Genomic DNA, 18,280 nt, shown 5'->3' on the forward strand with positions numbered 1-18,280 from the left:
TACATTCTTAAGATAATTTCTCCATTTGCTCTTTCTTAAATATTACTAATAACTTCCAATCATAATTCTATTTGTGTCTCATTTTTGCAGATGCACTATAAGCTTATTGGAGATTTATGTTTCCTTATGCCTTCTACAGCTCCTTAAACATACAGCTACCTCAGTATCTTGTTTGATTACAATAATGTGTTGATTATCATTGTAAATCAGAACTTTTTTTTTATTATTTATTTGACAGATAGAGTTAGACAGTGAGAGAGAGAGAGAGAGAGACAGAGAGAAAGGTCTTCCTTCCATTAGTTTACCCCCCAAATGGTAACTATGGCCGGCGCGCTGCGCCGATCCGAAGCCAGGAGCCAGGTGCTTCCTCCTGGTCTCCCACGTGGGTGCAGGCGCCCAAGCACTTGAGCCATCCTCCACTGCCCTCCTGGGCTACAGCAGAGAGCTGGACTGGAAGAGGAGCAGCCAGGACTAGAACCTGGCGCCCATATGGGATGCCATAGGTGGAAGATTAGCCAAGTGAGCCACGGTGTAGGCCCCATCAGAACTTTTTTTTTTTTTTTTTTTTTGGACAGGCAGAGTGGACAGTGAGAGAGAGAGACAGAGAGAAAGGTCTTCCTTTTGCTGTTGGTTCACCCTCCAATGGCCGCCGTGGCTGGCACGCTGCAGCCGGCGCACCGCGCTGATCCGAAGGCAGGAGCCAGGTGCTTCTCCTGGTCTCCCATGGGGTGCAGGGCCCAAGGACTTGAGCCATCCTCCACTGCACTCCTGGGCCACAGCAGAGAGCTGGCCTGGAAGAGGGGCAACCGGGACAGAATCCGGCGCCCTGACCGGGACTAGAACCCGGTGTGCCAGCACCGCGGGTGGAGGATTAGCCTGTTGAGCCGCGGTGCCAGCCCCCATCAGAACTTTTTAAGTACTAGAAGATATTTGCAAACAGTTCTAAGTGTTTTTAATCTTACTATAAAACATTGACCCTGTTATTAGTTTACATGATCAAGGAGAACATGAGTATTAGTTTACATGAACAAGGAGAACTGAGTATCTGTAAGTGTATTCCTAGTACCAGTGTGAATCATTACTAACTCCAAAAAATATATTGATGCAGATTTACTGTACTTAGTACTTGTATACAGAATTAATTAATTAATGGTGGTTAGTAAATTAATAATATTAACAAATTATGTACTGTTCAATGTCTGCATTATGAATATACCTCTGGATAATAATTTTGGCAAAATCACTGGCTATTTTGAGAAGTAAAAATAATTTAACTCATTCTTCAAATGTTGTTCACACCTATTTTTCGTTGTCTGTTTTTGTTTTGGTTATGCTAGGCCTATACAACGCACCCTACAGTGCACAGTCACACCCCGCCGTGAAGACCCAGACCTACAGACCTCTGTCCAAAAGCCACTCAGACAATGGCACAGATGTCTTCAAGGACGCATCTTCCCCAGTGCCTCCGCCACCTCCAGTCCCACCTCTGAGACCAAGAGATCGACCTCCCACAGAGAAGTAAGACATGGTCCCCAAACTGCGGCCTGTGGGCAGCTAAGGATAAAAATAAGGCCCCACAACAGGCAGTGGACAGATCAGGGCCTACTTTGGTGAGAGGATATATCTAGGATACACAGATATATAAAATCGTATTGATTCATGCATACAGGGAGTCTTCAGAAAGCTCATGGAAAATGTATAAAAAACTATGCATGGATTGCAAAAAATGTTTGTACCAAAATAAACTGATCTTTTCTAATTCTATTTTTCCTCATAGAAATAGGTTCTTCCTTTGGTATAGCAGGTTAGAGACCATGAATAGTCTTCAGTTTCCTTAGATTTGAAATGTTAGGGCTACTAATAAAATATCTTTCTGAAAGCAGAGAATATTATACATAAATAATAAAGCATTAGTTAAAATGTCTATTTGTGTCTCACTTCTACCACCTTTCAAGCTGACACTAATTTTCATTTCTTCCCTGAAATTATTTTTAGAGAAATGATTGCCACTAAAATAAAAATGTATAAATACACTTGCATTAGATCATTTTTGTTAGGGTTATGATTAACACTACTACTTACAAGTAACCTTTATTAAGAGGTCACTGGGAGCCAAGCACTTTGCATATTAGATCATTTGATTCTGAGAACAAACCAATGAGATGTGTTCTATTTTAAAGAGAAGGAAATTGTGGTTTAGAAAATTGAAGTGACTTTATCAGTTCATGTAGCTAATATGTCCAAGCTAGGATTCACACTCAGCTCTGATTATAGCCAAAGCCTATGCTATACTGGCAATTCATAGGTAGAGGACATAGAAATTATTCCTTATTCATACTGGTTATCTTGTATCATGCCTTATGCCCATCCCAGAAAAATTATATTCAACACCTCATTAACAGTAAATGATGATCATATAGAGTACAACATACCCTGGAAATAGACACAGATTGTGTGTGAAGAGCTTCTCGTTTTCTTATCAATCTCCTCATGATGAATCAGTGTGTTTAGAATGTGTGATGTCTTAAAATCAGGAAATAATTGTCTATACACAAAATGCTATCTTGGCCATAAAAAAAGAACCAAGGTGAACTCTGACTTAAATGTTTTATTTGCCCTGGATGTTCAACAAGAATTAATCTTCCCAAAGAAATATATTAATTGCCTAAACATTCCTAATGGCTTTCATGTATCTTGCCAAAACACCTCTGCAAGGAAAAGGACATAATTTTCCTGTGTTTTACACAGATGGGAGAACTAAGAGAAATTTTAAGGGTACAGCAATGTCAGTCCTCAGTAGAAAGCTGGGACTTGTCCCTAAGTCTGCCTCTTGGGACCCTTCTGTTTCCAGCATACCACAGAATCAGAATTTCACCCCATTCCACGGGGTCAGAATCACCCAATCTATAGTCAGAAACTTCTCCTTCCTCAAAAATCTTGGAGCCAATGGAAGCCTTCATCTCCAGCACAAGCCATCTGGAGGCGCCTAACTTTGTGAAGTCCTTCTCGAGAGCTTTACAGTCTAAGTGCTTCTTTGAGAGCATTTTAAACGATACCAGAGCTGATTCCAGTGAGACAGATAACTGGCTGGTTTGCCCAAGGTAACATCAGAAGATGCTCTCGCAGGCAGTCACACAGCTTGCTCCTATGCGTGTCAGACCAAGTGATGCCACTTGCTACAAATAAGATCAAACATGGTGTGTGCTTTACTCCTTGTCACTTTGGATCAAGGATATCAGGTCACAGAGTGGGGGTTAAGCTCACAGAGCTTCCTGGAGCAACCTTCCACTTTCTTTAAACACAAACATACACAGCTGCCATTAGTGACCTAGAGGTTTTACTAACAGGTCACTGCACAGCTACAAACCTCTTCTGTGGGTTTTTGAGCCAAAAGGAAAGATAGTGTTATTTAAAAAAAATAGAGGAAGATATATGAAATAAAAGAAATGGCTCCCTTTAGATCATTTATGTAAATCAAAAACATAAATGTGATGATCTCCATAGATTAACATTTTATCCCAAGAGATTTTGTAAAAGCTCTATACTAAAATTAACTTTGCAAACAGATAGTGCGTGGTGTTGCACAACTGTTATAAGTGTACAGAATTATTTTAATGTGTGATTTGTTGCTTATTTCTAGGCATGACTGGGATCCTCCAGACAGAAAAGTGGACACAAGAAAATTTCGGTCTGAGCCAAGGAGTATTTTTGAATATGAACCTGGGAAGTCATCAATTCTGCAGCATGAAAGACCAGTAAGCACTTGTCATTAAACAGAATGCCAACTCAGTAGGCTTCCAGGGTTCCCAAACAAACCTGGATTTCATATCATTTAGCAATGTTTTGTTATAAAGGTAATTTATTTATTTAGTATTATTTTTAAATCATGTTAATTTTGCACTGTGAGGTGTACATCTTATCTCAGAATTGAAAGATGTACTCTAATATATTGTCCCTGCTAACCAAATATATATTATATATATATATATGATTCATTACATATAACTATAACTGTACTTAATAAGAACCTGAGTTTAATTTTTTAAAAAAATTCATAAATGCAACTTAATTGCCATTCTAGATTGCCAATATGGAAAATTACTCATCACTCTCCCAATACACATGGACTCAGACAGCTCCATTCTTAGACTTTCATATTGGTTTCTTAATATTTCGTTCACATAATGGGAAATTTTTCCAAATGCCCTTTTAATTAAAGTTGTTTTAATTGACTCTCATTAAATCCTCTCAGGTTACCAAGCCTCAAGCTTCCTGACTGTCACTCTAATGGATCAAGATAATAGCTCACTTTGCAGTATTTTTCCATTTGCTTTAATTATATGCAAACAAAAAGATACATAAAAAATTCAGAAAGACTGGTTGCCTCCTCGAAGTGCAAGCTAACCAGCAGTGTTTTCCTTAGCCCTCCTTTCCTTCCCCTCAAGTTCAGTACCCTCAGAATCTCTTCAACACTCTGCACTCCTCTGACTCCCTACACCTACAGCTAGGAAAACGTCTCAATTGCAACTTACTTTCCTCCTGTCTTATGAGAATTTTAGGTGTTGGTAAACAGGAAAAAGAATTTTCTTTCTTAGCACCTTCAAAAGTCTCCAAAAAGATCCTATGGAGGATCTTCAAAAAGTTCATGGAAAATGCATATTATGAAAAAAGCTATGCATGGATTTCAAAATTTTTGCACCAAAGTAAACTTATCTTTTAATTCAATCTTCCACAAACTTTTTGAATCCCTCTGCTGTTTTACATAATGCCTGAAGTTCAATAGGAAACCATTATCCCATCACACCTTGTGTGTGTGTCCTTGATTTGGTTTTTGAAACCCTATATTTGTGATTGTGTGTGAGAAGCGTGTTCAAAAACAATATAATCACATAATTCAAATATATTTACCTGAGCCTTCTTTGCTTTGCTTCAAATGACTCATTTCAAAGGATTTCAATGAAAAATCAAAGGAACATCACTGGTTTGCAGACACATATAATCCATTTACTAGGCCGTATGATTGAAGAGCATGGTCCTTGGATATTTCCAAGATGAGAACTGAGTGAACCACAATGTCACTGCTGCATAAAGCTGCAATAGCAAAATAATAAGCCTCAGACTCAAATGTAAACAGCAAACCTTTAATAATCGTTCTAATAATTTACAAGAATCTTAGGATAAGGAACGCCTTAATTATATTCACACTTGTAACTGTGGTGTCAGGAAACAGGATTAATTACAGAAGCTTTCTCATCAGTATATATTTATTATTTACTCATTAGCAAAATCAAGTGTGTACAAGACTTTGTATTAGGTGCTAGGGACACCATCGTGAATGGAACCGTCTCTATCTCGAGGAACTTCAAGTCTGTCAGTTAATGTGTATGCAAGACTAGATCTGATGTGTGCAACGTGAACCACCCCTTACATGATTAAAACAGAGGCACACCGACAGAACCCTCCCTTCGTCCCCTCTAGAGTCCGTTCATGGGCCCTGTTGTTATGAGTGAAATTCCTACGTTCCTTATGTCTTTGGGATAAAGCTTTGAAGGCTCCTAGTTTTAAAAAAAACAGTAATAACAGCTGTAATAATAGTGTAAATCCTTATTGAGCACTTACTGTGTGCCATTCTTATAGTTGATCATTTATGCTTATCTCGTGTAATGTTTCCAGCAGCCCTATGAAGTATAAGCATAGTATTCCCACTTTACAGATGAAGAGACTGAAGCAGATTTTAACTACCTTGGTTCCATAGCTGCTGGGAATTGGACCTAGGAGTTGAGCCCAGACATAGCCTTATGTAGCATAATCACAATGGTACAACTGCACCCAGATTAGCTAAGTGGGAAACATAGGCAGCTAGTGGCGAAATTAGCTATTAAGTGTATTATCAGCTTAACTACTTTGACTATAGTTGCAGTGTAAATTAGTTTATTTGTTGGTTAATTTATAATAAATCAGTGTACTTGATTTATTTTACCCGAAACTTAGGCCTTGCATAGTTCCAACCCAAGACCAGTAGACCAGTATATTTAACTAGTTCTAAGGAGGGAGAAACAGCTGGAGTCATGGGTTTTGCTAGAGATTTGGGTGTGGCTAGGTTTCTGCAGCCACAGGAAAACTTCCTAGCAACTAGGAAGGAAATGAGAATGAATATCTAAAGGAAAAATAGAAAGAATCCAAACTTCTGTCTCTCCTAAACAATTTTGCTGAGGCTCAGCCTTATGCAGAATGATTTAATGCAATCATATGGATCATTTTGGACAAGTTTGTCATTATTATCATTAAAGGACAAGTCTGTTACCTTTCGTTTTAATCAGTCCTCAGTTCGTTCCAGTTGCTTCTTTCAGTCGGAATTAGGCAGCAGTGTTGCAGAGGCTGAGTGGGCAGTGGTAGGCAGAGACTGGCTTTCTGTTGATGAAGTTTGCAGAAGATCCTGAAGCAGCTAATACACACAGGCTACAGAGCACAAGGATCAGGTTGGCCAACAAAAGTGACAGAAGAGCAAAGACTCGGCACTTAGGGTTTCAAGCACAATGACTGCGCCCACATGTCTTTTTCCTGCAAGATGGTTTGGGAGCATTCCTGTGCTCTTTTCATTTGGAATTTTTGCAAGATACACCCAACAGCTAGGGAAGTCTGTGTTGCTCTTTTGAATTCCTAGCTGACTCCTCCATCTGCGCAGTTTTCCCGAGTATCATCTTGGATTCGCATCTCCTCCTGTGAGCTTCAAACCCCACACACTGGGAGACGTGCCACAGCCACCTCTCTCTCCTGGCTCACATTTGTCCCGTGCCTGGTTGACAGTGACAGCCCCTGATTCATTTCCCAAATTCGCCAATCTGCTTTCCCCACCACAGCTGGAGCCGTCTTCAGAAAATCTTCAGGAAACGTCCAGCTCAAAACTTTCTCCTGGCTCTCCACTGTCCTTAGAATGAAATACAAATCACTTAACATAATTTTCTATCAAAAGAAAAAAAAACCATACACCTTGTGCTTTGGTCCAGCTGACCACTCCAGCCTCATCTCCTTTCCTGCCCTCCCTGTGTCACTTGGCTGTAGCTACACAGAGAACTTCCAGTTCCTTCTTTGCTGGGCCTGGGCCTTCGCACATGCTATTCTCTCTGCCTGGGAAGCTCTTCCTACGGCCTCTCCCTGCACATGAAAAAAAATCCCATTTCATTTCTCGGCTCTCAGAAGAGTCCTACCCCACCCAGGAACCTGTTCCTGACTGCTCAGCCTTGGGTTTAAGGCTCCCCCCATTATGTACTCAAGGCATACCCTGTTTCTGGCTCAAGCTCTTGCTACACTGAATTGTAATGACCTCCTCACTTGTTTATATCCTTTACTGGATTTTAAGTTCCTTGAAGGCAGGGGTCATGTCTGGTACAGCAGTTGTATCCCCAACACTAGCACAAAGCCTGGCATATGGCAGGTGTTCAGTGAATGATCCCTGGATGCCTAGGTGAATGCATGAGTACAGAGTCTATCCTTGCAGTAGTGGGTGAGGTTGGAGAGAGACTGAGTCCTTGTTCTATTGCTCATCTATAATGTCTGTATGTTCCTAGTGACAAAAGCCCATGCTCTGTGGAAGCATGCATGAGACATTCCATGGCTCGTAGGTTCCCCGATTCCCTCATTCCCTGGGGTGCAAAAGAGGTAGAAGGGGCAGTATTATTTGAACAAAACATGATCCCCAGAGTCTCACAAAAAGATTCTCTTTCTCCTTGGGAATCAATGGCAAGTGCATTCATGTTCTTTCATGGGAGAGCAAAAGTCAATGCACTTGTTTGAAGCTCATAAATATTCATTTGACTATAAATTTAGAAATGTTGACTAAACGAGCCTAGTGTTGGATCTAGAAAAGCACTTTGCAGTCACCAGGATCTTTTTAGCTGGCTTGAGCCATAAATCAGAACCATATTTCCACAATTAATTTATTCTAAGAGATAACCGTACAAACTCTGTAGATGTAAAAACTTTACATCTCTAGATTGGATAGAATTTGTAGGTGAGCAATGTTAAAATTTGAAAAAAGGTGAACAGGACATTTGTTGAGTTCTTTTCTGTGCTTGATAAAATAAATAATATGAATATTTCACCATTCTTTAACCAAACACACGCATAATAATAAAAACAGAAGAAGATAGCATTGATTACCACACAGAATTGAAATGCAATCTAACAATCAGTGAACATAAGCTTCTTTATCAATAACGATTGTTACTGAAAGGTAAAGCTATAAAATTTGGGGGAGTTTCATCTAATGACCTGAACCATAAAGAATTACCCCAACCTGCAATGTACATAGCAATGATTGTGAAACCACAATACATATAAAGCATGGTAGCAATGCTGTTGAAGCATTAAAATCTAACGAGCATACACTTTCAGGAACAAAATACACTGACACTTCTTTTGTTTGGAACAACAAATAGAAAACATATGCATCAGTGAGAACAGTGAGACTTCTATAACCAAAAAAGCAACTAAATAGTTTTAAACTATTAAAAATATACTTTAAAAATTGTTCATTCCGGTAGCTTTTAAATAAAGATCATGTATAATTTAGTTTTAATTTTTTTAAGCACTCCCTCTTGCACTGATCTTCTACATCAGTTTTAAGTAGAAGTTTGCAGTTTCTAAAATGAAAAGAAACAAACCAAGAAACCAGGATTAGAGAGATGTGTATCAGTATCTCTGCTCTTTTGTCTTTTTTGAGCAATTTGAGAAAAGCATAATCATGTTTCCTAAATGAGTTCTAAGTGTTTGTATTCGTGCTGAACTCTAAGAATTTCCGAGTTACACGTGGCGATTGTTGAGTTGGTGAGATTATCAGTGCGCTGGTCTATCTGTTGGCTGACCATCACTGACTATTCGAGGCTTCTGTATACCTTAGCAGTGGCTCCAGATTGCTATATAATGCATTTAATTGTTGTCTGTCTAAAGGGAGTCAACCACAGCAAAGAGAGAATTCTAGTTCTGTCACTTATACTTTCTTTAACAATTCAAGCGTGTACCTTTCATCACAACCCAAAGTTAAAGATAGTGAACAGTTATCATTATTTGAAGTGTTTTCTCTGCTAATTTCTATTGACAAGGGTTCTAGTTAGTTGCTGGTTTTAACTGTAAATTGAATTTTTAATCAACAAAATCATAATTAATGGAAAATTGCTAACCTAAGGTATGATGCAGAGTAACAATTTTCTCTTTTGTCTGTGCTGTGTCACAAAAATATATTTCTATAAATTGGAACTTAGTATATCCATTTGTTTTATATTTTCTTAAGGTAGAAATCAAAGTAAAGTTATAATACTAATACAGATACTAATTTGGTAAATTTACTGCCCTCTGCTGTTCATGGTTTTTGAGCAGACTTACTGCCTCCAAGTTTCTATCTCCCCTTAGGAAAACAAAATGCTGCACTTGAAAGCAGAGTTTACAAATCAAGACTTATACTATCATTAAGTGTGTACCATTAGGCACTATGAAGTTTGAAAAAGCCACAGGTTACTTTCTGGTGGAAGAGACAGTGTCTTCTATAAACACAAGAAAAATACTGAAACGTTCTCTGTAATGTCAGTTGCCCTAACAACAAGCTCCAACAAAACCATTCATGAAATATTATGCTACATCCATAATGATCTAAATAACAATTAGATAAAAAATAGTATTTTGTACTACCAGAATCTCAATATTTTTCCGCTATTGAAATTTTTCCACTATTGAATGAAATTTTAAATTAGAAAATGGCAAATTAGTTACTTAGCATATTTTCTCTCTACCAATTTCACAGCTGCTCTAAAATGTAAACTAACTAGGTCAAGATCTCTGCAACATTTTCCCACACCTAATTGAAGGATGTTCTCTCTGAATTTTGCTTATTGCAAAAAATAACATTATAACAATAAAGCAAAATAACACAGAGGAAAAGAAGTCACAGCACCAAAATACCTTTCTAGTCTTTTGTGTATATATACATTTGTTCACTGTGCTCATCCAGCAAGTACATGATTATATTCTGGTTCTGTCATTTAGCATTTCATCGTAAGCACCTTCCAAGGTTTCTACAGTCTTTATGATTACAATCAGTATGCATTTTGGATAACTTAGGCCCTTGCACTATTTTGTTATGATGCCTCAAACTTTCCTATCACTGTAGTTGCTATTATAATATTTTATTATAAAATGTAGAAACAAAACCACATTACTAAGACAGGTTTGGTATAATTCATTATTAAACATAGACTGTGCATCACTAACAAAACTGTTGTAAATGCACCCAGTCAATAAAACCCTAAAACATGCCCATGTTGAAATAGTGCCCTCTGTTGGCTGGCATATCAACTGTGTCAAGCTCCCAAGATGACAAGGGTTGTAGAGTATTCCCGTCAGAACTGAGATGATTCTACTCAGTAGATGCACTTGAGTTCCTTCAAGACTTGTGGGGAAATAATATTGATTGCTTTGAGGCAGCGAGCACTTAATCGCCCTCCTACAAAATGGCCAGGAGTCTCAGCTCCTCTCTTGGCCAGGGTGAGTGGCTTCTAAGGAACCAAATAACTTTTCTTGGAACTTTTTTTCTGACTTAAAATGCTGTTCTGTTCAGTGGCACCACATTGAATTAGTGTTGTGTGATAATTATCAAAGAAGTAAAGGGTCACTTACTGTGCCTTTAGCATCCAGTTTTCACATAAAGTCAACAGCCTGAATTGATGTAGTCAGATAGGTGTTATTCAGAAATATTTAGTATATTGCTGTGTCTGTTTCATTAAAGGATGAAGTAATTGTAAGTATTTTCTCAAAGTTTTTATGAACATTTCTAGTTGTTCCGTCTCAAGTGCAACATTCAGAAACCACTGGAGGGGAGCAAATCAGTCATAAAGATTGGCTTTTTCTCTAAATCACGATGTCACAGAAACCACGGTGGGATTTTATCCCACACTCCTCCCCTGTCCCCTGCCACCCACAGTATTACTAGGAAAACCCTCAGCCCACCCAAATCCCTGTCTCTAGCTCAAGTAGGTGGGCAGAAAATGAACCTGGGGCCCCTCCTAAGATGTCACCCTTCTTCACCTTCCTGGAGGCCCCTGAGCCTCAGATCTCTGCAGGGGTCCAGACAGTGGGGTCCAGAGGTGGGGCTGCTCCCACCTCACCTGCCAGAGGCTCAGTCAAGAACCTGTCGCTAATGCATCAGTTTCTCCCCCACCCCTCTCTCTTCCAGCCCCCTGTCCCAACAACTCCGACACTTGTTCCCGAGGAACCTGGCCGGAAGCCTGGCTCTAGCTCACCACTCGGAGCGGTGCCTCGTAGCCCCTCCCCGCCGCCCACCAGTGGCCTCCCCACGCCCAGCTCGTGGGCCCCGGCGCTCTCTCCCACCCGGGTGAGCTCCTGCCTTCTTTGTTCTCATTCCCGTCGGGAAGTTCAGGGGTAGCCCCTGTGCTCCCAAGGCCAAGAGGGCGTGGGCGAAAGCTGGCTACTCCCCAGCTCCTCCGGGGGGCGCCTTTTGTCACCCACACCCCAGATTCTCAGTGCCGGGGGGGACCCCCTTCGCAGCTCCCAGCACCCATCGGTCAGCTCCCCTGCCCCGCGAATCTCCCCCCAGCGTCTCCCGCTCCAGCCCCCCAGGGGCACGCAGGCAGTGGTCCGGGAACTGCTCACTTGCACGGGGAAGAAGCAGGTTGTGCCAGAGCTGGGCCCATCCCAATATCTGGCATTGCTCTGCTTGTCCATCTCATGGCCCCAGAGGGCTTTCCGAAGCTAAGGCGCCAAGCTGAACCTTAGGAAGGGGGACAGGACAGACCCCAGGGGCCTAGGTGGCGCCCCTCCCTGTCCTGAGTCCACTCTCCCGCTGAGGTTTGTCAGACTCGAGTGGGTGCGTGTGAGTGCGCGCGTGTTTGTCAGACCACGCGGCGGTTCCCTCACGTGGCTCAGTGTGCCTTTTCCTTCCCTTTTCCTTCACATCCGCTCTAGACTGATGGCATAACTCCAGATGACATAGATTTAGAAAATGAGCCCTGGTATAAATTCTTTTCAGAGCTGGAGTTTGGACGCCCGGTAAGTGAGGCTAGACTGTTAATGTAAGAACCATAGGAGAATGTTGTTTGATTGATTCAACATACCGTCATTAGACGAGACAGGTGCCTTGTGGAGAACAAAGGCTGGCTGTGTCTGGGAGGCTTAGCCCGTGCGCACTTCCTACCAGATGATTAACCCTGCTCAGACACTTCCTATTTGGTTTTTCCAAATCATGTTCGTCTTACTTAATATCTAATTGATTGCAAACTTAACATATGGAGGTAGTTTCTTTCCTAGGATATTCAGACAATGATTCCAACCTTATAGATTTGTATTTGTTTACAGTCCATTTTGATCTAATTCGAACAGGCGGGCACCTTAAGTCAAGAGTTACTATTGCCTTAGCTCCCAGTCGCTAAGGAGTCATCCAGCCCCTGGAGAACACGGGTTCTGTACTCATTGTTTCTGTACTCACTGTTCTAGACTCATTGTCTCCTCATGCTCAACAATAGAAGAAAATGGACACTAGAAGCGTTAAGGAATTTGCCCAGATAGGTAAATGGCAGAGTCAGAAATTAAGCCTCGACCTGTTAAAAAATAAAATAAAATTCTGAGCAGCACTCATGATAACTCACTGCCAGAATATTTCCACTATCAAATACCTCATTTACCATGAAGAAATCGCGCAACCTTCATTTCTAGGCTTGCTAGTGGATGCCACAGCCCCGTCTGCCATCTCCTCACCCCCACCAGGGGATCTGGCCCTGTGGCTGGACCTGCGGGCATCTGTCTGTTTGGGATAGAGTCAACTGGAGCTTTAAGTGACAAATGCTTCATCAAGCCGAGCTTTATTTAGGAACTGTGCATGCCTACAGCATACATTTAATGTGTGTCAGTTACACGTGTCTTATGAATTTTAAACTCTTAGATAATACACCAAGTACACTGTACATGAAGTCAGAGAATACAAGCTTTCTTTCACAGTATTGCGTACACATGTACTTGTTGCCTGATCATATGTTGTATATGAGTGGTTCTGGTCGTCCCTTTTGTCCATTCAAAAAGATAGAAGACTTGGTTAGATCATTATAATTATATCACTGAATCAAAAGGGATTGTAAACAAATATAAACCAAAGAATTTTTCCTAGAATTTCTAGTTCCTAGCAAATGGAATATTTTCTCTTTTTTTCTAATTTGCTTCCTAATATTAACATGAATATATTTTATTTCCAAGAAAAACCATTCTCAAGCTTTATTTTCTGTGTTGCTGGTCAGAAAGTTTATAAGGACCCTAGCAATTTCTGTGCTGAGCTTAAATTATCAGCATTTCCTATAACCACCTTCAGCCACACGTGGAAGCTCACCAGCATGCTAGCTACTTACTGCTTTAATGTTTCTTTAATAGACCTTGCATTGCTCTGTGGCCAGAGACTAGAAGTGCTAATTTGGGTGTGATGAAGTGAATTCACAAATATACTAATTGCACACCAGCTGTGGTGCCCAGTGCGTGAGAATATTTACAAGCAGTGCACTCTTTCCCCAGGCTGCCCCGTCGTGCTCCATTCATGTCACTCTTTATGTGTACCCGATGCTGTCGGCACTCGATTTCTAACTGTTGTCACCTTTTCCACATGTCCATTCCTTGCTGCATTGATTCTCCTCCATTCCATCTCTACACTTCTGCTTATGTGGTGCAGCCTCCTAAAAAGGCTCTGGACTATGTTCAAGATCAGTCTTCTGGTGTTTCCAATGAGGTAAAAGCAAATTATTCTATGTTTTTCAGATTTCGCCCTTAGAGGCTGTTCCTGTGAATCTGAATATCCATGTTTTACAATTCACTAGAGTGTCCAAGCTACTTTCAAAAATCTGTCTTTGTGTCATTGTGTTGTATCAAGTATCATTGCCTAGACATTCATTATCCCGGTGTTGTTGGCTGTGTTTGACTTCCAGATGGCAAACCATTGCAACCACACCTTTCTGTTCAGCTGTTTTTCTGCAGACCTGGTATTCTGCAAGGTGAAAACCCCAAGCCAAGAGTATTAGTTTAATACATCTTTTAGCCACCTGGGTATTTTAGGTCATTTCTTAAAGATGAATGTACTTATTTGGAAAACTGAGTGACAGATCTTCTATACACTGTTTCACTCCCCAAATGGCCACAACAGCCAGGAATGGAGCAGGGTTAAGCCAGGAGCCAGAAACTCCATTTGAGTGTCCCACCTGGGTGGCTGGGACACAAGTATCTGAGCCATTATCTGATGCCTCGATGTGCATAGCAGAAAGCTGGACCAGACACAGAGTAGCAGGGACTTGACCAGCACTCTGACACTGAATACTGGCACCCCAAGTGGCAGCCTAACCTGCTGTGCAACAGCACCCAACCCAACCACCTGTTTATCATAGACTATGTAAAATCCTGTTAGAAGGCTTCTCAGAGCCATTTTACCATCATGTTTAAAGGTGCAGACTAAGAGTTTAGGTGCCTAATATTCCTAAACTTTATTTTTTCATTTTCTTAAATGCTTACGACTTGCAGATGTTATCATCAGTCAAGAACAGGGCTGGTAAATATGTGCGTCACAACTTCCAGCACCCTGGACAGACACCACTAATCCTTCTTGACTCTGTAATCCAGTGTAACACTACAACAGGTTGTTACTAGCTTGTAAGATGAAGTACATTTATAATCTCCAATAAAGAGCTCTTATGACAATCAACTAGGTGAAAAATTAATGCCAGGTAATGTAAATCATTATTTGAATTAGGCAAAAAGAGTAGGGAAAAGGGCATAAATTATCCAAAAATAATCTCAAAGAAAAACAGAAAATTATTTTGGAGAGCAGATAAAGGATTCATTCGAAGTCACATGAAAAAAAATGGCACTGTTTTGTTAACCATTGGCTACATAAAAGCTTATTTGTAGGAACTTTTAGAAGCTAGGATGGGAACAAAGTGAATAAGCTGGTTTTTGCATAGTAGTTTCTATGTGGTTTTATGTGAATATAGTAACAATAAATCTTAATTAAATATGCACAACTAGAAAACAAAACCAGTAGAAAACTTTGGTTGAAGAAGGTACTGCTGACACGTGGTGGTGACCTCTGGAGTTGCAAGTATAGAGCCTGTGAAGAAGTACCCAAGTTTACAATTTCAAATTATTTCCACTGTGGCAAGCATCAGAGTGTGTGTTAATACGGAGAGATGGTTGAAATAATTATAAATTTATATATTTAATTAAAACTACAATAGAGTAGCCAAGAACATTGTGGGTTATTGAATTCAGTCATTTCTAAATGCTTATGCTTTATAGCCAGGCATACAATCTGAAGTCAAATAAACAGTTCTATTCTTTATGTCATGTCACCTCTGTCTCTGAAGAAAGGGTATTATTTAACATATGAACAACCCAAGAATTTATTTTGAAATTCAGTTTAATCAAAAATTCAGTTTAACCAAAACTTAATTTTGGTCAGATATTTCTAGGGTGTTTTTAAGGTAGTTGACTCACTGAGAACTGAAACACAATTAGAGAGTACCATATCTAACTCAGTAATTTATCAATTATGATAAGTAAAGGATAACAATTTTACAATATATGTTAAATATCACATGTTAAGATGGTGGCAAAATTAAAAAATGAAACAGGTCTCTCAACTTTTATTTCAGTTGCTATTTCCATTGTGTCACACTTTTTAGTAATTCAAAGGGATATACTTAGGTCGGCGCCATGGCTCACTTGGCTAATCCTCCACCTGCGGCGCCAGCACCCTGGGTTCTAGTCCCGGTTGGGGCGTTGGGTTCTGTCCCAGTTACTCCTCTTCCAGCCCAGCTCTCTGCTGTGGCCCGGGAAGGCAGTGGAGGATGGCCCAAATACTTGGGCGCCTGCACCCACATGGGAGACCGGGAGGAAGCACCTGGCTCCTGGCTTCGGATTGGCGCAGCACCGGCTGTAGTGGCCATTTGGGGGGTGAACCAATGGAAGGAAGACCTTTCTCTCTGTCTCTCTCTCACTCACTGTCTAACTCTGCCTGTCAGAAAAAAAAAAAAAAAAGAGAGAGAGAGATATACTTAGAGTTCATATTTTTAAGAAACAAATTATTTACCTAATACCATTTGTTGTTGACTATTAAATTTCTGTGAAATGAGTGTTGATAATTAATATTACACAATAATTCTCCATTATAAAAATATGGAAACTTTTTTTAGATTTAATTTCATTTATATGAAAGAGTTACACAGAGGGAAAGGAGAGACAAAGAGAGATCCTCCATTCTCTGGTCTACTCCCCCAATGGCCGCAACAGCCAGAGCTAGGCCAGGAACAGGAGCTTCTTCCGGTCTCCCACACAGATGCAGGGGCCCAAGCACTTGGACCATCCTCAGCTGCTTTCCCAGGTGCACCATCAGGGAGCTGGATTGGAAGTGGAGCAGCCTTGACTTGAACTTGTACCCACATGAGATGCCGGCATTGCAAGAGGTGACCTAAGCCACTGTGCCACAGTGTAGAAACTTAATTCTATGTGTTCCATAATGTTATGGTAGTAACAAAAGAAAATCTCATTAGAAAGACTTTGCTAGTAGTTAAACTATTTCCTGTTATCTCTTTGATATTGAAGGGGGATCTTGTATGATTCTAATAGCACATTGACTATGTTATTAACTTAACATCATGGTTTTTCAGCAAAAACAGGTTTTCATAAGGTATTTGTATTCTGTTTTTAATAACATTTTGTAAACATTTCTGGTAAAAAATTTAATTGATTAAACATTAATTTAGTTACCATGTATTAAGTACCCAGTATATACTGTGTACAACATATACATGTATATAAATGTATATATATCTATACATACATATACATATATATATGTTTGAGAAACAGACATAAATGAAGAACAGATGAGGGTTTGGTTTTTTATAAAAAAGATTTATATATTTATTTGAAAGGCAGAGATACAGAGAGAGGAGGAGAGAGAGAGAGATGGATCTTCCATCTGCTTGTTCACTCCCCAAATGGCTGCAACAGCCTGGCCCATCCCCTGCAGAAGCCAGGAGCCAGGAGCTTCTTCTGGATGTCTTCCATGTGGATTCAGGGGCCCAAGCACTTGGGCCATCTTCTGCTGCTTTTCTAGGCACATCAGCAGGGAGTTGGAACAGAAGTGGAGCAGCCAGGACTCGAACTGGCACCCATATTGGATGCTAGCACTGCAGGTGGAGGCTTAGCCTTCTATGCCACAGTGCCGGCCCCAAGATGATGGTTTTAAAGCAAAGTTTAATCACATGGTGACCTAACAGAAAATTATTTTTGTCTGAACTTTGTGATAGGTAAAATGTATTACCTGTTTTCTAGAAATAATTTCCATTTCAAGATATATACCATTCCTTTAATTATTGTACAAGTTTCCCGCTTGGTCTTCAATATAAACTTTTTGCTATTTAACTTATAATTTAATACTAAACTGTCTCTGAGTATACATAAAATCAAAACTGGTTTCATTTTATGTGATGTAGAAACCAGCACAAGCAAGAATAATCATGGTTTCTTTGCCCAACTTCGAAGCATGAGTAATTTATCAGTTCTGATGCTATGTTTTCATTCTTATCACACTATTGTTTAGGCTGCTGGTAAGCCAGCAGTTCAGAATCTCTGCTTTCTCTGAGGCTGTTCCAAGAGTTCCCTGAACTTGACAGTTTTGGTCATCATTGAGTTTGCATGTCCCGTGGAAGCCGTGATCTGATTGTGTGGCATTACCCTGAGCTCTTTGGTGTTGCTCTTTTACAATTGAGTAGAATTAATGTTTCTAAATTATCATGCAATGATCATTTTCATCTTTCCTACCTGTTTGATTTTTTCATATTTAGCATATATTTCTCAACCAGAATGCAGCAAATTGAAATAATTATGTGCATTTATCAGACTAATACAGACCAAATTTTTTCTCTAGTTCTGTATTTGTTGGAAACCTAGGAATATGATTTTCTAGGAGCTAAAATATTAGGATACACTTTTTCTTTTGAAAAGGAGGAGTTTTGTTGTGCAGAAAGATGCTTTTGTTTCTTTCTGGGCAAAATTCCATTTTCATTAAGTAACATAGAATCAAGTTAAGATGTCTGTTAATAGAAACAGTTTTACAGTTATGTATAGCAGGGGCTTGTTAGACTAATCTACTTAAAGAATTTAAAAATTATATCTAATATTTTAATTAGTACTAATTTACCACTTCACCAAAAAAAAGAACAGACTTTGTATAAGTTTTTAA

General features: G+C 39.9%; 1 protein-coding gene across 10 annotated transcripts in view; it reads left to right on the forward strand.

Moving 5' to 3' along the window:
* The window catches only part of SORBS2 (sorbin and SH3 domain containing 2), a 218,344-nt gene that overhangs the window by 154,842 nt on the left and 45,222 nt on the right, over positions 1–18,280 (forward strand). For 5 of the 10 annotated variants that reach the window (XM_062212720.1, XM_062212718.1, XM_062212721.1 and 2 more), the window contains 2 exons: positions 1,338–1,518; positions 3,641–3,755. In XM_062212720.1, coding sequence (XP_062068704.1) covers positions 1,338–1,518; positions 3,641–3,755 — 296 coding nt within the window. Of the gene's footprint in view, positions 1–1,337; positions 1,519–3,640; positions 3,756–11,224; positions 11,384–11,973; positions 12,058–13,717; positions 13,775–18,280 lie in introns of all 10 variants that reach the window. The other 5 variants (XM_062212711.1, XM_062212715.1, XM_062212716.1 and 2 more) reach the window with 3 other exon arrangements.

This window comes from Lepus europaeus, chromosome 16 (genome assembly GCF_033115175.1).
Source record: "Lepus europaeus isolate LE1 chromosome 16, mLepTim1.pri, whole genome shotgun sequence".
Taxonomy (NCBI): domain Eukaryota; kingdom Metazoa; phylum Chordata; class Mammalia; order Lagomorpha; family Leporidae; genus Lepus; species Lepus europaeus.